This window comes from Mustela nivalis (genome assembly GCF_964662115.1).
Source record: "Mustela nivalis genome assembly, chromosome: X".
NCBI classification, from domain to species: domain Eukaryota; kingdom Metazoa; phylum Chordata; class Mammalia; order Carnivora; family Mustelidae; genus Mustela; species Mustela nivalis.
The window spans coordinates 125,477,610-125,500,147 of record NC_139040.1 but is presented as its reverse complement, the minus strand read 5'-3'; the positions used below and the strand labels follow the sequence as shown (position 1 = coordinate 125,500,147).

General features: G+C 44.2%; 1 protein-coding gene across 2 annotated transcripts in view; it reads right to left on the bottom strand.

Moving 5' to 3' along the window:
* ARHGAP6 (Rho GTPase activating protein 6) overlaps window positions 1–22,317 on the bottom strand; it is a 475,091-nt gene extending 452,774 nt beyond the window's left edge. Inside the window, exon 1 of one of the 2 annotated variants that reach the window (XM_082717092.1) lies at window positions 20,535–22,317. In XM_082717092.1, coding sequence (XP_082573218.1) covers window positions 20,535–21,113 — 579 coding nt within the window. In that variant the 5' untranslated portion in view covers window positions 21,114–22,317. The remainder of the gene's footprint in view (window positions 1–20,534) is intronic. The other variant, XM_082717091.1, reaches the window with a different exon arrangement.
* Between the last annotated feature and the right edge of the window lie 221 nt (window positions 22,318–22,538).

Here is a 22,538-nt window from a genome sequence, read left to right as displayed (position 1 = left end):
GCTTCTCTTTGCAAAGCACCTCTCAAATCCATACTTCATTCCCTAGAGATATGAACGTAATCGCCGAGGATGCTGGCCAATGGTATTTTTCCCAATGGTATTTATTATAAAACAATCTTGGCAAGTGAAAGAAAACAGCACACACTGCTAATATTTTGGTAGAATTATGTGTTTATTCAAGCACTGTTAACAAGAGAGAAGCAAGCATCCAAAGAGCACAGAGGAATGCAGCTGATGTAAATGAATATTTACTCCAAGTCCAAATCTCCCCCCCCACCAACCTCCCCAACTTCGAGGAATGACAAAGAGCATTCTGATGCTGCCTTTTTCCCAGCCTCACACCCCAACAAATGCAGCACCCAAAGAAATGCTCGTTAATGGCTCAGGGTGGCAATAAGCACAGACAAAGCAGGAGACTATGACAGAGCTTTTCCGGTCGTGGAGAAGGGTGGGCAAATCCAAGTTATAGAGAGAGAATATGGCTCAAGGGTCTACTGGTTGCTAGCAAGGTCACTGCTGTGTGGGGGCTTTCTTCAGCCCCCTAACCACACTCTATACTCTCAATATTGCATCTGCTCAACAGACATATGACTGTGCTGCCACGCAGACAGGACAGGAGGAGGTGACTCACTGGGTGAAAAGTACTGCCATTAACAGATACGTTAAATTTTACTAATGTAGATGTATAAACAGTAACAATGGTGTTCAAACATGCGGTGTGTGTTCTTTCCATCACCTGGTTCTAACCATGGGAAACACCAGACAAACCAAAACTGGGGAACATTCCTCAAAGTGCAAAGGTCATGAAAGACTGACTGGAAGAGGCTAAGAAGGTTTGCTAACTACATGCGATGCGGGTTCCTGAGCAGGATCCTGAAACCGAGAAAGAGCGAGAATAGGAAACCTGGAGACTCCAAGTAAGTTCTCTATTTCAGTTAAAAGTACTGCAGTTAACTGGTATCACTAAGATTACCTTGTTACCAAGGTTTATTTTTTAGTTTTCATAAATGTACCACAGTCATATGAGATATTACCATTAAGAAAGGTATTGTGTATTTATTGTTTATCCCGTTCTTTGGATCTTAATGGCTAGTTGAGTAGAAGATTAACTCATATGCAAAACAACTCTAGAATTCATGACCCATTTTCCAATCATATCAAACAACTTTTCCCGCTTACTAATTCTTCCATATTTTTGCTCATTCTGTTTCTTCTACCTGCCTTCCTCCCCTTCTTTGTTCCCAGTTCATACTCCTTGTTTTAAGACTGACTTCAAATTTAAAAAAAAAAAAAAAAAAAAAAGACTGACCTCAAATATCATCTCACCTGGCTTCCCCAAGCAAAGTTTTACTTTCCATTCCTAAAGCACCTTCTACAAAACCATTTTAGCTCACATGAGAAGGGACTAAATCTACCGTACATGGAATAATGGTTACAAGCAAGTGATCTAAAATCAGGCTATACGGATTCTAATCCTGACCGAATTCTTTGCCAGCAGTGTAACTTTGAACAAACTACTTAATTCTCTGTGTCTATGCTTCTTTGTCTATAAAATGGGGCTAATAACAACAATTCATGGAGTTGATAGGAGAACTAAATGAATTCCCACACATAAAGTAATTCTAAGAGTGTCTGACTCAGATAAGTGGTTAATAATTGTTAGCTATTATTATGGTTATTACATGTCTTTCCAGATGGAGGACCTTCGGAACAAGGACCATATACCCCTACTTTTCTGGGTGAAATTCTCCAAGCTGGATTCAAACCCTACCTTCCCTATTTCCCAGCTTTGGATTTCCTTTTATTATTGTGAGGATTTAATGATCCAATGCCTTTCAAAGCATTTAGTAGGATAACTAGTTCAAGGCAAGCATTCAATAAATATTGGTTATTATAATTATTGTCCTGTTAACCCCAAGCTTGACACTTAGGATATGCTGAATTACTTGAAGAATGAATGAGTGAATTAACTGGTAAGAAGAATTACTGATGTAAAATACTTCAGTAGCTGATATAGATTATCATTATCAGCTAATGGTAGAAACAATTTTTTTCATTTGCCACCCCATGCCTCTAAGCTTTAGAATGCCAGTTTTAACCAAAGAGACCTGTTTGTTTTGCTCTGTGTTTTGTCATTCCAGTCATTTGGAAGGATCTCTACATACCACAAGACAAAGTTCTAGGAACAAGCAGCTTTGCACAAGGCAACTCTTACAGCCAATGGGGTTGTCTGAGCAGCAGTTATTGCCAGATGAAGACTATGTGCAAATTCCCTAAAGGCGGCAGATCAATCAATACAATGACTCCTCTAATAAACGACTGCTGTAAGACCGGATGGACAGTCTTTAACTTCTTTGCTCCAACTTTGACTAAAATTAAAAGGGAGGTTTATTTTGCCATTTATTTATCGGTATATCCATTTGACAGGAACCAAATTGCATTCTTTCCAATACAATTTAAAATGCAGTACACAAACCTTAAAAGCTAATACATAGAGGAAAAACCGTATGTCATAGTTCTTCAACTACTACATATTTTCCTTACAGTTTAAAAAGATTGAAATTGCATCTTACACTTGTTACTTACATGTACCGTAGTATTATTGCCTTTTTTCCTCTGAAGGCATTATAGTCATTAATCTGCATCTGTCTGTGATAGGATTTCAGAATGAAGTTGACTGAGTAATAAACACTAGACCCTGGTGCATAATACATCAGAGGGTGTGAGTGCCTCTTACAGGTCCTAAGTGCACTCATCATTGGTTTCACAACCACCTACAAAGAAAATACAATTATATTTGCCCTTAAAGATGAAGAAACTGAAATTCATCCCTCACAAGTAGTAGCCCTGGGATTTGACCCCAGGCTTAGCTACCTCTAAAATCTATGGTCATATCATCCTTCAGTAATGCTTTTGGTTAGCTAAGACAGTGCGTGACTAATTCTAAATGCTGCTCCCCATGAGCCTATGCTAAACATTTGAATTCAGGTGGAACTGTGCTGAGAAGTTCTGTGCAAGCTCACACTAACCTTGTGCCATTAGTGACCCATCTCTATAGTGAATGCACAGTATTGTGCAAGAAGTTATCAGGTAAATTAAACACCCTGGAAAGAATCTCAACCACTGGAGGATGGAAACCAATGGGGACATTGCCCAGATTCCCGATCCCCATCTTTTAGCTTGTGACAGAACAAAAAAAGGCCACATATTCTTTTTTTGCTTCTCCCATCAAGAAGTAGAATCTACTTCCCTTGCCCTTAAGAGAGGAGCCACACAAAGGAATACCAAGGCACCACATATGTAAATGAAGATATCTTGAACTTTCCAACCACCGGAGACATTAGCTGATGCCATGTGAAACAGAAGTGCCTAGCTGTACCCTGATCTAATTCCTGACTCACAGAATCACACCACTAAGTTTGGGTGTAGTTTGTTATGCAGCAATAGGCAAGTGAAACACAGATGGATCATCCTGAGAGGCCTTCTGTGTGTTTTCCAGCGGTCCTGATGGAACTCCAGTTGTCCCTTTGTCCACAGCTGCAACTTCCATGACACAACTTACAACAGCATTTCATTCTCCTTTTTTTTTTTTTCACTCCTACTTGCTGGGATCACCTCCCAATAAACCGCACTCAGCCAGGTCCTGACTTTGGAGGAACTCAAACTAAGACCCAGAACTTTTGCCCCCTTTAAAAATTTTTATCATGGAGTTCTAAAACTTATATTTTCATAAAAATAATTTATCCAGATTGTTCTAATTGTATATAGTAGTAATTAACCATTCATTTTTATTTCTAAAGAGAGATGTTTTTATGAAATTAAAAATAATGTGTAGAGATATATAGACAAACAGAGAAATGACGCTAATAGATCATGTCTAAAATTCTTTGAAATGTCTTTTGACACAAATAAATAGAAAGATATTCCACGCTGAATAAACTAATATTATTAAAATGTCCATACTACACAAAGCAATCTACAGATTAAATGTAACCCCTATCAAAACACCAACAGTATTTTTCACAGAACTAGCCAAATAATCCTATAATTTGTATGGAACCACAAAGCAATCTTGAGAAAGAAGACCAAAACTGGAAGTATCACAATTCCAGAATTCAAGATATACTACAAAGCTGCAGTAATCACAACAGTATGGTACTGACACAAAAACAGACACATAGATCAATGGAACAGAATAGAAAGCCCAGAAATAAACCCAGGACTATATGGTCAATTAATCTTTAACAAATGAGTCAAGAATATGCAATGGCGAAAGACAGTCTCTTTAACAAATGGTGCTGGAAAAACTAGACAGCTACATGCAAAAGAATGAAACTGGACCACTTTCCTACAACAGACACAAAAATAAACTCAAAATGGAATAGGGACCTAAATGTGAGACCTGAAACCATAAAAATCCCAAAAGAGAGCACAGGCAGTATTTCTCTGACATTGGCTACAGCAACATTTTTCTAAATATGTCTCCTGAGGCAAGAAAAACAAAAGCAAAAATAAACTATTGGGACTACATTAAAATGAAAAGCTGCTGCACAGTGAAGGAAACAACCAACAAAATTAAAAGGCAACCTTCTGAATGGGACAAGATATTAGCAAGTGATGCATATGATAAAGGGTCAGTATCCAAATATACAAAGAACTTAACTCAATATTCAAAAAAAATAAATAATCCAATTTAAAAATAGGCAGATACACGAACAAACATTTCTCCAAAGAAGACATACAGATGGCCCACAGACACATGAAAAGACACTCAACATCACAAATGATCAGGGAAATGGAAATCAAAACCACAATGAGCTATCACCTCACACACTCAGAATGGCTAAACTCAAAAACACAAGAAACAAGTGTTGGTGAGGATGTGGAGCATCCTCTTGTGCTCTGCTGGTGGGAATACAAGCTGGTGTAACCACTGTGGAAAACAGTATGGAGGTTCCTCAAAAAAATTAAAAAACAGAATTACCATATGATCCAGTAATTCTACTACTAGGTATTTACCCAAAGAATATGAAAACACTAATTTGAAAAGATATACTGTACTCCTATGTTTATTGCAGCATTATTTACAATAGTCAAATTATGAAATCAGCCCAGGTGTCCACTGACAGATGAATAAAGAAGAGGTGGTGTATATATACATAATGGAATATTATTTGGCCATAAAAAGGATGAAATCTTGCCATTTGCAACAACATGGATGGATGGAGACAGTATAATGCTAAGTGAAATAAGTCAGAGAACAACAAATACCATATAATCTGACTCATATGTGGAATTTAAGAAGCAAAACAAATGAACAAAGGGAAAATAGACAAACCAAAAAACAGACTCTCAGCTATAGAGAACAAACTGGTGGTTGCCAGACGGAAGGCAGGTGGGGGGAAGGATGGGAGAAATAGGCGAAAGGGGATTAAGAGAGTACTTTTCATGACAAGCACTGAGTAGTGTACAGAATTGCTGAATTACTGTACTGTACACCTGAAACTAATATGACACTGCATGTTAACTACACTGGAATTAAAATTTTTTAAAAACACTAAAAATAGAAAAACCGAACAATCCAGTAATTCTACTTCTGGGTATTTACCCAAGGAAAACAAAAACACTAATTCAAAAAATATAGGCACCCCTATGTTTATTGCAGCATTATTTACAATAGCCGAGACACAGAAGCAGGGGCATCTCGGTGGCTCAGTCAGTTAAACGTCTGATTCCTGATTTCAGCTCAGGTCATGATCTCAGGGTTGTGAGATGGAGCTTCGTGCTGAGCGTGAAGCCTGCTTAAGATTTTCCTTCCCTTTCCCTCTTTAAAAATAATTTTTAAAAAAGATATAGAAGCAACCCAAGTGTTATCAAGAGATAAATGGACAGGGGTGCCTGGGTGGCTCAGCGGGTTAAAGCCTCTGCCTTCGGCTCAGGTCATGATCCCAGGGACCTGGGATCGAGCCCTGCATGGGGCTCTCTACTCAGCGGGGAGCCTGTTTCCTCTTCTCTCTCTGCCTGCATCTCTACCTACTTGTGATCTCTGTCTGTCAAATAAATAAATAAAATCTTTTTTTAAAAAAAAGAGATGAATGGATAGAGAAGAGGTGTTATGTATATACACAATGAAATATTACTCAGCTATAAAAAAGAATACAATCTTGCCATTTCTGGCAACATGGATGGAGCTAGAGGATATCACACTAAGTAAGATAGGTCAGACAGAGAAAAGCAAGTATCATGATTTCACTTATGTGTGGCATCTAAGAAACAAAACAAATAACAACAACAAAGAGAAACAGATTCAGAGAATGCGGCACAGGAGCAAGTGTGGAAGACAAAATAGGTTAACAGGATTCAGAGGTACAAACTTCCAGTTATGAAATAAGTCGGGGGATGAAAAGTATAGCACAGGCATTATAGTCAATAATAATGCAGTGATTTTGTATAAAGAGTAACGATGCTGATCATGGTGAAAATTTCATCATGTTGACTCACTATGTTGTATACCTAAAACTAAAATAATAATATTATGTCAACTGTACTTCAATTAAAAATTTAAAAATAAAAATATTGAATTACAAGATATAATGGTAAATAAATAAAACTCTGGAAGAAGTCTCTCCAAATAAAAGAAAAAATTGGGGTGCCTGGGTGGCTCAGTTGGTAAAGCATGTGACTCTTGATTTTGGCTCAGGTCACGCTCTCAGGGTCATGAGATCGAGTTCCCCGAGTCTGGCTCCGCACTCAATGGGCAGTGTGCTTGAGATTCTCTCTCTCTCTCCCTCTGCCCCTCCCCTCCCCTGCTCACACATGCACACACACTCTCTCCAAAAAAATTAAAAAGAAAAAATTAACCTTTCTGCACTGTAAAAGTATTGCATAGGAACAATGACTTGGAGAAAATCTCCATTGGTATACTGCGTTAATTTTCTTCTTGACCATTCAACTTTCTCATCCAGTGAACTTTAAAAAAATAACTTTACTTCTTTAGAATGGTTTTAGATTTCAATGAACATTTACATAAGATAATCTACCATATATTTATATAAATTAGAAATGATGCCTTATGAGGACAGTAACATACATAGCATGAGTTTAAATATTTCCTATAAGAGAGATACTTCTAGGTATAGAGAGACAAACTTGACAATCACAACCTACTAACTCTTCTGCATCTAGCTTCTCCTGGGGAGAACCAAAACAGAGTAATATTGCAAAGAGAAATGCACTAATCCATTTGTTCAAAAATTTGTAAGTCTGGGGCACTTGGGTGGCTCAGTTGGTTAACTGTCTGACTTCGGCTCGGGTCATGATCTCATGGGCCCTGCGATCCAGCCCATTACTGGGCTCCCTATTCAACGGGGCTTCTGCTTCTCCCTCTGTCTCTCCCCCAAAACCCCCACTCACATTCACTCTCTCTTAAAATCTAAAAGATTTTGTTATTTGAGAGAGCACGTGAGAGAGAGAGAGCACAAGCAGGGGGAGGAGTGGAAAGAGAAACAGACTCCCCATCAAGGAGGGAGCCCAGTGCAGGACTCGATCTCAGGACCCTGGGATCATGACCTGAGCTGAAAGCAGATGCTTAACCAAATGAGCCACCTAGGTACCCTGACACAGTGAGCTCTAATCCTGCATTTCTGTTTCCAAGAGGACTTTGGGTCAATAGTATAACTTTAAACTATTCTTCAATTCTAGTTTGATGTATTCACAATTCTTATCTGCCAAAAAGAAAATATGACCAAACTTTGTGCTGACACTCAGAAAGAAAGCTAAGCCAACTTGCAGAAAAGGATAACACAATATTGGTGACTATCTGCAGAACAGGAGCGGCAGAATTCATTTGCAGCATGGCAAAAGTACCAGGGAGACTGGTTTTTTAACACAATTTCAGGAAGAATGTCCATGTCTATTATAATCTAAAGGCAGAACTGTGAAGGTCTTCATTTGTGGGGTCCAGGCATTGACTGGAGATGTCACAGATAGGATTTAAGTATCACATGGGTGTCTGTACTACATAGAAAACTTTTTAAAGCCTTCCCCTCCTAATATTCTCTTTTGTTCCTAGCCTGCTGAAGCCAGTCTAGAAATGTTAATGGGAGTTACAGTTAGATTTTGAGAGAAAAAACAAGCATCTGAACGTAGATGCTACAGCCTTATTTAGTGATGCTACCCTGTTCGCCTGGGCAGATGCTGGAGAGATGAGCCGTGAGCAAAGTCAGCTTGACCTCACATGACAGTGGTGGTATGAGGAGGTAAGAAAAACAGCAGGCTTGAAGTGAGAAAGCAGTCTGCCGTTTACCAGCTAGAGCACCAGGGCTGGACTGCGAGCTATCCAGTTTCCAACATTCTAAGTGTTCTACAAACAAAAAGTGTCTGATGCAATGAACTTACTATGACTAGCATGTGGGAATGAAGGTTACGACCCCTAGGCCTGCTGGCATGTCGGGTTATAACAAATCCACAACGCAAGTCTGACAAATTGCTGTGTTCCAAGTCACTAGGCCAAAACACCGGGAGTGACAGCCTGCTGTTGCTGCAGCGCCTATCACGAAAAGTATATCTTACTTAACAGCTTGCAAAATACATTTCAAATTGCCTTCCACTGTTGTCTAACTCAACGAGGCCTACTCACTCACTTGTTGATCACCTAAGCTCTCTTCGATAGCCACAGCAAAAAGATTAAGTTTGCCAGCACACAGTAGGTGTGGAATGCGTATTTTTTACTGATGTAATATTTTAATATTTATTTCAATTTTGTTGCCTCCTAGTTGTTTGACCTGGGCACTTCCTCCACTTATTTAACCTTGCTCTCCTTTGTATCTTTTAGTCCTTCCTATGTGCTGGGCACTTTCCAAGTAATTAAGTGTTGAGATCCTCACAAAAACTCCCTGAGGCAGGCACTTTATCACCATTTGACAGATGAGGAAACTGAGGAGGAAATACACTTTGTAATTTCTCTAAGTCTACAAGGCAGAGCTGGGATCGGAACCCAGGCAGTCTGGTTCAGAGTCCAGCTCTAACCCATTCACTTCTCTTCCTCTCCAACTCAGTTTGGCTGCCTCTTAATCAGAGTCTCAGTGTCCTCATGTACAAAGTAAATGTTGACAGCATCATCCCAGAGGATTGTTGTACTAACAGAAAGAAACCAGTGAGCACTCTGCAAACACGAACTGTTGTTTCACTTGCCATCACCATCAACATCCATCAACTGAAATAAGGGCACAGAGAATCAACTGGAAGTTCCAACATGAGAAGAGTGATATTTGGCTCAAGAGCCACTAGGTCTCAGAGGACCAGCTTGCCTAACTGCTTCTTAACACCTGAGAGATGAAGGTATCAGCAATGCCACGCTTCTTCACACTTCGGCTCCTACTGGTGGTATAAATTCACCTATTTCCATGAGTGGCCCAGATACACAGAAACAATAACATGTCACTTTCCTCGATCGATGGGCCACCCAACTCAATTCATTTCCAATTTCTCCACAGACATGAAGAGTCTAGGCTTAGTCTTCTCTTGGGTCCATCGGCACATCATTTGATGGGCGGTTTCTCAATTTGCTTTTAATTCTAATGGCTCCTAAAAATCTTTGGCTATTTAATAGGTCTGGTGTGATATGGCTGGGCAATTTTTCAAGATCATAGGTAGTTTTTAAAGTCCCTGCGTATTTTGAAAAACAATCTTTTTAATCACTTTGCTTTCAAGGCCTAGTGATCAGGATCCAGGATCCCCACGGTAACCAATCTCAGAAAGTCTTGGGCCGGCCGTCAACTCGTGCACCGAATCGGCCTGAGCCGTTACTGCCTCCCTTGCTGTGTCTTCAAGGCCAGCATTTCACATACATTAGGCCTAGGCCAACTGCATGACTGCTCTCTGGGTTTATGGTTTCCTTAAAAGATGGTGTAGCAACAATGTTGGTATATTTTCTAAAAGTTATAAACACCATTCTTTTTTTAACGGACATTCAAATTCGCATCCTGTAAAATCCAACCCTTTGAAGTGCACAGGTCAGCAATGTCCTAAAGGATATTCACCAGGTTGTGCAACCATCACCTCTATCTCGTTCCAGAATGTGTTCAACATCCCAAACAGAAACCCAGTATCCATTAGCAGTCACTCCCTGTCCCTCCCTACTGCCAGCCTCTGGCAGCCACTAATCTACTTTGTGTCTGATTTTGGCTCTTCTCGATAGTTCCTATAAACAGAATCATGTCATTTGTGGCCCCTTGTGACAAGCTTCCTTCACTTAGCTTGCTTCCAAGATCCATCCATGCTATGGCACGTTAGGGGTACTTCGTTCCTTTTTATTGCTGAACAATCTTGCGGTGTACGGGCAGACCACAGTGTGCCTATCCCTTCATCTATTGATGGGCATTTGGTTATTTCCACCATTTTGGCTGTTACAATAATGCTGCTATGGGTATTCATGGACACGTTTTTGCAAGGACAAATTTTCGCTTCTCTTGAATCTGTACCTAGAGGCGGAATTAACTGAGTCCTATGGTAACTCTACGTTTAATTTTTTGAGAAACCCTCATGCTGCTTTTCAAAGCGGCTGCACCATTTTGCACTGTCACCAATAGCATAGGAGCCTTTCAAAAGGGAGATATTCTTGCCAACACCTGTTATTATCCTTTCTATTGCAGCCATCTTAGTGGGCACGAAGGGGTATGCCATTGTAGTTTGGATCTGCAGTTCCCTAACAGCTCATGAAAGTATCATTCTTAACTAACACAATAACTAATTTCATTTTTTCACATGTTAAATTCTACCTCTTCTGCCAGATTGTAACAGAGTTGCAATTATAGTCTCCCTCTCTTTTTCAGAAGCAATGGCCCAGAGAGGATGCAGTAAACTTTAGAACAAGATGTCACGCCCCAAAGGTGTGTCTCCAGGATTTGGAAAACTGCTGTCAGAACACAGACTCCCACAAATCACTGACTGGCTTCTGATATGAACACACTTTCCCTGCTGCAGGCACCAAACCAGAAGAATCAGAATCCCACTGTGGAAAAATAAGCTCACAATTCTGCAAATCCTGAATGTGTCACGACATGTACCATACTCAAAGCCTGTTTATTTTGAGATGGCATCTGGCTGAGCCAAGAAATGGAAATGGAGCTTTCTCAGAGAGATAGGGGACCAACTGATCAAAAGCAAAGTAGGAAGGAGAAGACAAAAATTTCTGCAGAAACCTTGGCATTAAGCGATAAAATCTGTATCGTGAAGCGATAAAATCTGTATCGTGAAGCTCAAGGCCCAATCAGACTTTCTGCCATCTCTCACTCTCATACTCCACTCTTGGGAGACTTTTCAAAGTTCCTGGAGCATACTATGTTTTGCTGACCTACAGGTTGTTCCTGCTAGCCAGCGTGCCGCCTGCCTTCCTTTGTGTTTGGCCAAAGCCTCCCCATCCACTGGTTTCAGTTTAGACATCCCAGGCGCCCTTAGTCCTTGTACTGGCTTCCTATTGCCGCTGTAAGAAGTCACCACAAACTCTGCAGCTTCAAACAAGACACATTTATTGTCTTACTGTTCTGAAGGTCAGAAGTCCCACTGGACTAGGGCTGTACTCCTTCTGGAGGCTCTAGGGGAGGATCTAACTCCTCGCCCTTTTCAGCTTCTAGGGGATGCCCCATTCCTTGGCACATGACTCCTTCCTCCATTTTCAAAGCCAGCAGTGTAGCACCTTCAAAACCAGGTCATGCCTCCTCTTCCTCCCTCCCTCTCTCTTTCCCACCCTCTCTCACTCATTCTGTCCCCACATCTCCTTCTCAGACTCTGACCCTCCTGCTTCCCTATTGCAAGGACTCTTGGAGGGAGCCTGGGTGGCTCCGTGGGTTAAAGCCTCTGCCTTCGGCTCAGGTCATGATCTCAGGGTCTTGGGATCGAGCCCCACATTGGGCTCTCTGCTCAGCGGGGAACCTGCTTCCTCCTCTCTCTCTCTGCCTGCTTCTCTGCCTACTTGTGATCTCTGTCTGTCAAATAAATAAATAAAATCTTAAAAAAAAAAAAAAGGACTCTTGGAATGACCCTGGCTCACACAGATAATCCAAGATCATCTCCCACCTCAAGATTCTTAACTTAATCATACCTGCAGGGTGCCTTTTGCCAAGTAAGGTAGCGTAACTATGGGTTCCAGGAATCGGGATATGGACATTTGTTGTGGGGGTGGGCACTGCTCTGTCTACGGTAGTCCTATGATAATGCCACAGCATTCTGAACAGCACAGGGACCTGTTTATTTGAAAATGCTGCTTTCATAAAAGGGTCAGCACCTCGTGGGGCCATGCCTGCTTGTTCCACATATGTCCCTGTGTCACGTTCACAGCCGGTACTTGATAAATATTTGATGACTTGCCTAGCTGAGTGGCCAGTTTGGTTTTCCTGGACCAGAGCTCCTAGGGGACAGAGGAGGTAGGCTAAGGTTATATTGTAAAAGCCCCTGAAATGACTCGCTAAGCAGTTTGGGTTTCATCCTGTACATACTGAGTCCCAGGAAAGGTTTTTGCTCAGAAAGTTAACATGATTACAAAGTGTCTTTGGAGTAAAAGGCCATAAGCCAGATGGGGAGAGGAAGAAATTGAAGGCAAGGTGGCCAAGCAGGAGGTCACAGCCAATGAGGACACGGGCTAGGCAGCAGCAATGAGAAGGAAGAGCTGGAGAAAGACGTAGGAACGGGGATACATTCCACTTCAAATCCATTTCAGAATGGAGCAAATGAGAAGTAAACACAACAGGACTGAGTAACTTATTTGAGAAGACAGGAGAAAGCAGAGGGGAGCACTGGAGATGCCTGCAACCTGGGAAAAGTAAGCAGGTGGAAGAATGGTGGCACCAGGCAAAATTAGGAATGCAGAAAGAGAAACATGCTCACAAGGAAGGGGCATGACCTGCTCCGCTGCAGACATGCAGAACATGAGGAGTCCAGCTGACACTGTGAGCAGACGTCCAGGAGGAAGGCAGAGATGTTAGGAACTCAAACACAACAGTTAAGCATGTCCCCAAGAGAGATGATGGCTCAAGTCGCAAGACTGAATGAGATCATCACAGGAGAATGATTTGAAGGAAAAACAGAGGACCGAGGGGATCGGTGGACAAAGATGAACCAGCACAGAGACAGAAGAGCAAGAAGAGACACTGGAGATGGAGAGGCGGCAGCTGTGACTCAGGGTGGTGGCATCACAATTCCAGACTTCAAGCTCTATTACAAGGCTGTCATCATCAAGACAGCATGGTACTGGCTCAAAAACACATAGATCAATGTAACAGAATAGAGAGCCCAGAAATAGACCCTCAACTCTTTGGTCAACAAATCTTCGACAAAGCAGGAAAGAATGTCTAATGGAAAAAAGACAGTCTCTTCAATAAATGGTGTTGGGAAAACTAGACAGCCACATGCAGAAAAATGAAATTGGACCACTTCCTTACACCACACACGAAAATAGACTCAAAATGGATGAAGGACCTCAATGTGAGAAAGGAATCCATCAAAATCCTTGAGGAGAACACAGGCAGCAACCCAATTGACCTCAGCCACTGCAACTTCTTCCTAGGAACATCGCCAAAGGCAAGGGAAGCAAGGGCAAAAATGAACTACTGGGATTTCATCAAGATCAAAAGCTTTTGCACAGTAAAGGAAATAGTTAACAAAACCAAAAGACAACTGACAGAATGGGAGAAGATATTTGCAAACGACATATCAGATAAAGGGCTAGTGTCCAAAATCTATAAAGAGCTTAGCAAACTCAACACCCAAAGAACAAATAACCCAATCAAGAAATGGGCAGAGGACATCAACAGACATTTCTGCAAAGAAGACATCCAGATAGCCAAAAGACACGTGAAAAAATGCTCCACATCACTCGGCATCAGGGAAATACAAATCAAAACCACAATGAGATACCACCTCACAGCAGTCAGAATGGCTAAAATTAAGTCAGGAAATGAAAGATGCTGGTGAGGATGTGGAGAAAGGGGAACCCTCCTACACTGTCGGTGGGAATGCAAGCTGGGGCAACCACTCTGGAAAACAGCATGGAGTTTCCTCAAAAAGTTGAAAATAGAGCTACCCTATCACCCAGCAATTGCACTACTGGGTATTTACCCTAAAGATACAAACGTAGTGATCTGAGGGGGCACGTGCACCCGAATGTTTAGAGCAGCAATGTCCACAATAGCCAAACTATGGAAAAAACCTAGATGTCCATCAACAGATGAATGGATCAAGAAGATGTGGTATATATACACAATGGAATACTATGCAGCCATCAAAAGAAATGAAATCTTGCCATTTGTGATGACATGGATGGAACTAGAGGGTATCATGCTTAGTGAAATAAGTCAATCAGAGAAAGACAAGTACCATATGATCTCCCTGATATGAGGAAGTGGAGATGCAACATGGGGGGTTTGGGGGATAGGAAAAGAATAAATGAAACAAGATAGGATCGGGAGGGAGACAAACCATAAGAGACTCTTAATGTCACAAAACAAACTGAGGGTTGCTGCGGGGAGAGGGGGTGGGAGAGGGGGTGGGATTATGGACATTGAGAAGGGTATGTGCTATGGTGAGTGCTATGAAGTGTGTAAACCTGGCAATTCACAGATCTGTACCCCTGGGGATAAAAATACAGTATGTGTTTATAAAAAAAAAGTTTTTAATTAAAAAAAAAAAAAGAAGTCCAGCCAAAGGAGGTCTAAGAACAGTCCTGGAATCGTGGGACCTTCAAGAGAACTGTTTCTGTAAGTAATGGGGATGGAAAAGAGATTGCCAAGGAATAAGGTGCTTGTAGCCACAGACTTTTTCCAGGAGTTTGGCACTTTATACGGAGAGTCCAGAAGAATTTCCAGGTAGTTCTGCGCTTGGCTTATCTGAATTTGAGCTTAATCCTTCCAATCTGTAGCTTTAAGGAGGATGCTACCCAAGGTCCTTCTTGAGTCTAAAACTTGCTCTTTCCAACCTGCAAATCTCTAAATTCTGGTGAAAGTTCAATCTCCAGGTATCTGAGAAGTTACCTTCACATTATTCTCCACTTAAGTTTAAAATTACTTTAGGGATGAACTCTAACAGAGGGATAATCCAAGAGAGAGCATATGAAAGCTGAGTAACTATCTTCCTAATTTATCAGTTCTCACAACATTATGCTGATTTGAGACATAATTCTTTGTAAAACGCCCTTTGTCGATTTCATATGAGAAGCTGTCTTACTGGAATTACTTTCTCTTTGGTGACACCAGTGAGCCTCTATTTTTAACAACAGTATTCATCTCTGCCTACACTTTAAGTTTTAATTCCAGTTTCCACCATTATATATTTACCACTCAATTTTTCCCTACACATATATTTAGACACCCCACATTTTCTTCCTATCCTCAGTATCTTTTGGAAAGGCTTTTTTTTCCCTCCCAATTCAGAGTTCTGGTTGACATATACTAGAAAAGAAGAAGAAAATGACATGAGAGAAAAAGTACTGGAAAACAAAACCTAGAATTCTATTTCTTGTATAAACTAGCACATTACACAAAGTTCCTCAACTTCAGTGCTATTGAAATTTCCAGCAGGATAGTTCTTTGCCACAGCAGCCCATCTTACATGCTGCAGGATGATTAACAGCATCCCCGGCCTCAACCCACCAGATGTAGGTAGCGACCCCATACCCCAGCTCTGGTGACCAAAAACGCTGCCGGGTATCGCCACATGTGCTCAGGGTACAAACTCACCCGCAGATGAAAACCACTAGCCTACAGAGACGAACCCAGTAGTAGTTCAATAATGCCAGGAAACAATTTGCTAAAGTGGAAAAGAAATACAGAAGTATTATGTTTATATGCCAACTCCCATCTGTTTGTAGGATGCTTGGCATGGTTTTCCCATGCCAGCCTCCTCTGAATCTCTGTACCCCCTGTGTGTTTCACTCTGCTAATGCACTGTCTCCCACCGCCTCACAGACACCAGATTGATCGCACTAAAATACATATCTGATCATGTTACATCCTCGTGCTTTTAAAACAAATCACCAATTTCTCCCATTCTCTAGCACAGGGTTTCTCCACCTGGGCACGGCTGACATCGAAAGACTGAGAATGCTTTGCTGTGGAACTGCCCTGTAGATCACTGGATGTTTAGCGGCATCCCTGGCTTCTCCCCCACTACATGCCAAGAGCACCTGCTGCCATGGCAAACACACTAATGTCCACAGAAGATGTCCACGCCCTCATCTCTGAGACCTGTGAATATGTTGGGCTCTGTGGCAAAGGGAGTTAAGGATGCAGATGGAATTAAAGGCTGCTCATCAACTGACCTTAGAACAATGAGATAGCCTGCGTTATCCAAGTGAGCCCGCTGTAATCACAAGGGTCCTTAGGAGAGTCAGAGAGAGAAAGGACTATGGAAGAGATGCAACAAGGCTGGCTTCGAATATGGAAGAAGGGGGGCACTGAAAAAGCTAAGGAAACAGATCGTGGAGCCTTTGGAACACAGTCCTGCCAACACCTTGCCTTTAGCCCTGCGAGGCCCATTTCAGACTTCTGACCTCCAGAACTAGAAGGTAATAAATGTATGTTGCTCTAAGCCACAAAAATATGTGTTATGGCAGCAATAGGAAATTACTACATCACCACCCCAAAACTGTCTTCAGACATTGCTAAATGTCCCCTGGGGATGAGGTCACCTGCAGGTTGAGAACCATCAGCCCACAAAATGTCCAGTCCAAACTCCTGGGACTTCCAACTTCAAAAGCGCTTTACGCCCTTTCACTTCCTTGCAGATTTACTAACAAGAGGGGCCTGGAAGCGTGGGCCATGAGCTCTGGCCTTCCTGCCATTGGCATCCATGCCCAGAGTCAGTTATGATCCCCCAAATATGTGCCTGATTTCTGGTCTCATTAGGTTACTATATAGACAGCCACTTGCTTGCTACATAACATAAGCCACAGATGTCCTCACCTCCTCCTGCAGACCAGCGCTGCACTCGAGCGCCACTAAGTCCTCTTCGTTGGACACTCTGACGTCACCGACTCCTCTGTGCCTTTGCGCGTCCACTCCTTTCTCTTCCACCAAGGAATCACCTCCCTCCTTCTTCTAAATGGCAGGCACCCCAGAAGATCAAGTTCAAGTGTTCTCTGCACAGTGAAGCCTTCCAAAATTCTCCAAAGCACAATGAATCATCACCCTCCACCCACCCCACACACAGCCCAGTCCCCCACTGTCCTGATCCTTCTACACTGTACCTACCGCTCAACTCATCTGTCCTCCTCATTAGACTGTGAGCTCCTTAAGGGCCAACACCATATCTTAGCCTCTCTGTATTTCTGGTACCTAGAGAAATCTTGCGCTTGAGAAGTGCTTATGGCAGGAATGAAGAAAAGAAGTCATGGGTAGAGAGAGATCGTGTTAATTACGGGTTCTCAAAGCCGGCAAGCTCCAAGTCAGCTATGAGCATAATCGGTAGCTCTGACCCGTAAGCATCAGGAGAATGCCAGGGTTGGAAGGAGACCTCACTCCTCTGAGATCAGAATCAGAGACAGAGCTGGGCTTCTAAGAACACGAGTTGAGAAGCACGTACCAACTGGGTCACCATGTACCATTTATTCCTTCGCCTTCTCTCTTTTTCTACTCAACAGGTATTCTACCCAGCATGTCCATGAATCCATTTTTGTTAAAACAATCCTGAAATACATAGTAAGGAAATACTAATAGAGTCGTAGCTGACTTTGTTTAATACCTCCTTGTTTTAGGCCATAAAAGGGCCATTTGGGAGCTCTGAGTGAACACAAGGCACAGAACTACAGGCACTTATGGGAAGCTTGGGAGCGGGAGCCACTTTAGGAACAATTTAGTTTAAAACCAGAGAAGCTGCTCAAAGAACTATGCAGAAATAACTGTGATCCATCCCTGGCTAGACCTGAATGAGGGTGAATTCTCAGGTCTGGCTACGGATTCAGTGGAAGATAAACAGAACTGTTCATGAACAGTCAGAGGCACACATGACCAAAGAGAGGTCCATGTGGTTTTAGGAGGGGACAGAGGCCTCAGGGAAACTTCATGCCAGCTGAGAGCAATGACATGGGCGCGCGCTGGATAGGTAGCACGAGGAGCCCACATTCAGCTCACTGGTGCAGTGGTTCTCAGCTGGGGCAATTCTGTCCCCCACAGAACATTCGGCGGTGTCTGTAGACATTTGTCACTGGCACACTGGTGGGGAGGAGTGCTACTGGCATCTAGCGGGTAGAGGCCCAGGACACTACTAAACATCCTATGAGGCACAGGATGGCCTCTACCACAAAGAATCATCCGGCCATAATTGTCAACAATGCAGAGGCCGAGAAACCCTGAGCCAGGGCAACCAGGAAAAGCAAAGTAACCCAAGTACCCCCTCCAGAGCCCACGTGAAGTAACCTTGCAAGGTGTCCATTTGCTGGACTTTTGACATTATTGATAAAGAGTCACTTTTAGGAGAGATGAGCCAGCTCGTTTGCAAGTGAAGAGAAGCAGTGCCCAACCGCATGAATTTCCTTGGTTTTTGAGATGGTTCCAAAGCCTTAAACCTTTGAAAGGCAATCTAGACCATTAAATCCCAGACCCAGGGGTTAAATAGGATATCTGGGCCTCTACTAAACAAAACCAGCCTCGGACATTCCTTCCATCCAGTCACTCCATGTCTGCTTTGAGACTAAAGAAATTGTGTGCGCGCACACACACATACACCCACGTGAACATTTGATGAGAAAATGTTCTTTTGCTAGATGGCTATGTACTAAGTTTTAACCAGTGCAAAGAGGTGAAAGTTATGGTAGACAAGCTAGCCAACTGCCCAGACACAGCACAGAAGAGTGAAAAGCCACCGGTATTGCAGCAGTTACATACTTGTCCATTGATGATGAGATTTTAGTGGATAAGAAGATAATTTCTAACCAGCCGTGATCATCTATAGCAGAAGACCTTTTGGTCGTAACGGCAACAGCATCTGGATACTATATTTCAAGTATGTACAGTTGTTAAGAAACGCAGAGACATTCTTAATGATGCAATCGGGTTTAAACGTGAACATCAGTGGCTGTCCAATCCAAGAATCTGGCTTGCTTTTGCATTTCTCTCTCCTCTCAACTCACAGGATTATTCTGATAATGTGTGCTTCTGCTGTACAGCAGGAATTCAGCCCCTTTTAAAGACCAAGAGAAATTCAACATCTAGATTTTTTATCCTCTTCCTAATGCTGAGCTCTCTGGTTTGGAGAGAATCTCTTGTTCTCTGACTTGACTTTTCTTTCTACTGCCTATCTTCCTCAGGAAAATAGGCAGAACAGTCAGCAGGGTTTGTTAGTTTTTGTAATCCATACTCCCCACCCAACAGCAAGTTACTTTGACATAATAACCAATATTTCATTAATATGTGATACTAATATTTCTGATTAACACTGTTGATTTTTCTAAGACAGTCTATTAAAAGCCAAAATTTCATAGTTATCTCATGGTAACAGAGCGAGGTATGATCTTGGATGCTATTTTCAAACTGTTTTTCTTGGTTGCGTTTCCTTTATTTAGTCCAAATCTCCAGCAATTACATGGTATTTCATTTCATTTCTGTAATTCTAACTGTACTTTAAAATATTTAATTACAACTGATGGCATCTCCCTTCCCTTATGGAAAGAGATCCAAGGCAAATCTATAGAATTTGTGAACTGAAAGAGATTGGAAGTTGTTCATTTCTAAAACAACTACTATTTATTCTCTAAAAGCATGCTGCCTTCCAAGTACCCATCGACCACAGTTTCCCAAGAGCTCTAGTCTCCATTCTTCTTAACCAGACAGCAAACATTTTAAAGGTACCAAATAGCTCCCTCTCAGTTCCCTGTTTATTAAAGATTCCCGATTCACATATATTTCACTAACTAGTAGTTGTCCTTAGTGGAACTTGGGGCATATTTCCACGATCTCTCATAGCCTGAACAGAGATTCTTTTTCGCCTAGATTAAACTAGTACTCAGTATCATAGATACCTGAAATTAGACCTGTAGAGAGAAGAAAAGATCAAACTAGAGAATTCTAGTATTTACGCCCCACTCCACCCAAACACACACACACACACACACACCAGCACCCTCCAGAATAATGTTTCTGAATTCTCTGTAGAACAACCAGATGGCAGACATATTTCAAAACACATTACATCCAATCCTTATAAGAGCACAGGAATTAGATCATTTGAGTTCTGAAAAATATCCCCAGTGCATGAAGGGATCAGACGACCCTCGGACACCGCCCGCAGCACCGACAGGAAAGCACACCAGCTCTCCCTGCAGCTCCCACCACTGCTCCAAAGTGAAGCCAAGAAGTCCTAACAAGACACACATGGGTGGCCACTAGGGACATCCCATGTCCAGGCACCATTTAACCAGCCAAAGAGGAACAGCCACACCATGGAGACCTCTCAATGGGTCCCTGGCACTGTAAACGTGATGGAATGAAACAAATGCCCTGGGGGCCAGCCTTGGGCCATGAGAATGCACAGCACCGGACCCTACCTACCTCGGACTTCCACACAACGTAGGGGTGGCTGTGGCTGTTGGGGGGGGACTGGAACTTCCTCTGCTGGAGCCACCTCCTGGGAGAAGTGAAGATGCCATTAGGGCCACCCCCGGAGGAGCAGAGGATGGCGCTGCGGCCACTGCCAGGCCCAGCCAGGACTGAAGGCAGGTCCCAGGCCATGCTCTTCTTGAGGCCACCGCGACCCAGGGGCACCTCATAGTCAAAGTGAAAACTGCCAGAAGGCGACTTCTCCTGCGGGGTGCTTGGCGTGGAGAAGGATGAGCAGAGGGGTCTAGGGGGTGGGAGTCGGTTGGCCCGGGGGTGTGGGCCCCTAGGGGAGGACGCCGAGCGGGAGCCCAGACCCTCGGCTGGAGGCAGCGGGGAGCAGAGGCGGCCCCCGGTGGCCCCCCGCGAGCTGCCCTCCACGCCGGTCTCGCCCCCACAGCCGCCGATCAGGGCCGGGTCCAAGCTGCGGGTCTGGCGCAGCTTTCTCTTGGAGAAGCCCTTGGCCGAGGCCGAGCCACCCGAGGCCGGCGAGGAGCAGGAGAAGACACTGTGGAGTAGGCTCTGCGCGGACATCCCGGCGTGACTGTGCCTAAGGGCCACCCTCTTCCCGCTCTCGGGACGCAGGCGATTTGGAGCCGGGAAAGGAAGGGGGCTCAGACTGGGCTGCCAGGCGGAACTGGCCCGAGGCTGGCCGAGGGCGGTGGAGGGCGGTGGAGGGCAGTGACAGGCTCACGCGCCACCAGCGCGCTCCAAGTGCCCCAGCGGGTGCAGAAGCAGAAGATCCATCACCAGCCTTCTAGGGAAAGAGGTCGGATGGCCTCCTGCGGCCACTAGAACTTTCCCCCAGAGCCCAAGTCTCGAAAGGGGTGAGGAAGAGGAGGAAGGTCAGGCGCTCTCTGGGTTCCCAGCTCCAGCCCGCCAGCGCCACTCCCCCTTCCCAGCCGAGGCAGGAGACGCCGCGCTCCCGCTCGCTGGCTCTGGACAGCCTCGAAGTCTTCAGCAAGCTCCTCCTCGCGCCCTGAGGACGGTCCCGAGGGCTGGGGAGGAGGCCTCCAGGGCGTGCGCTCAGGGCGCGTCCGTCCGTTGCGCTCCCCTGCAATGCGAGAGGGACTTCCTCCGCTCTGAAGTTGGGCGCCCGAGCTGCGCCTGGGCTGTACGGTCCTTGTGCCCCGGCCCCTGAAGCTGCGCGTCTGGCCTCCACTTGGCTGCTGTGCCCACTCCTCCGACTGGCTAGGTGCGAGAGTGTCTCCAAGCTCCAGGATCCCTCGGGGTGCAAACCTTGCTACGAAGTGGGGACACGGACCACGCTGCGCCTAGGGCCTCCCAAGGGCTGAGTGGCTACGGTGGGAGAGAATTCCTGGCTGCGCTCAGGGAGCTATGGAAAGAGCCCCAGGGGCGAGAGTCTAAGCCCCACCGGATAAGGGCTCTGGATCTTCGCAGCCCAGCTGTGGGCCCAGAGCTGGAGCGGAGCGGTCCCCGCACGCTCACGCTGGAGGCAGAGGGAAGGGGGTGGGCGGGCCGGGTAGGGCGGGAGGGAAGCCAGGTCTGGAGCTGGGGCGGAGCCAAGAGCAGGAGAAAGCAGAACGTGGAGTTTTCCAGGCGCCAAACCCGGCAGCCGCGCTGTGAGAGCGCAGCTCGCTGCTGATACCCGGTGTCCAGGGGAGATAGCTAGTGAGGACGGAAGTTCGGACCTTCTCCCTGTCTCCCCTCCCCCAGATAGAGGGGGCGCCAGCTCCACTCACGTTTCTGGAAAGGAAAGGAAGTGTCAGATTGCACCCCACCCACTGGTGTCAGATGGGCAGCCCAGGACGGTTGCTCTAAAGTTGGAGTTCAATCTCCTGTCCTCCTTTTCCAACCCCTACAGCTTTTTCTTTCTTTTCTCTCTCTCTCTCTCTCTCTTTTTTTTTTTTTTTTTTAAGGGCAGATTTCAGTTCAAAAGCAGTGACTGCAAATGAACGGGCTGGAGATGGGGACCTACTATGGAGGTGGGGGGAATCC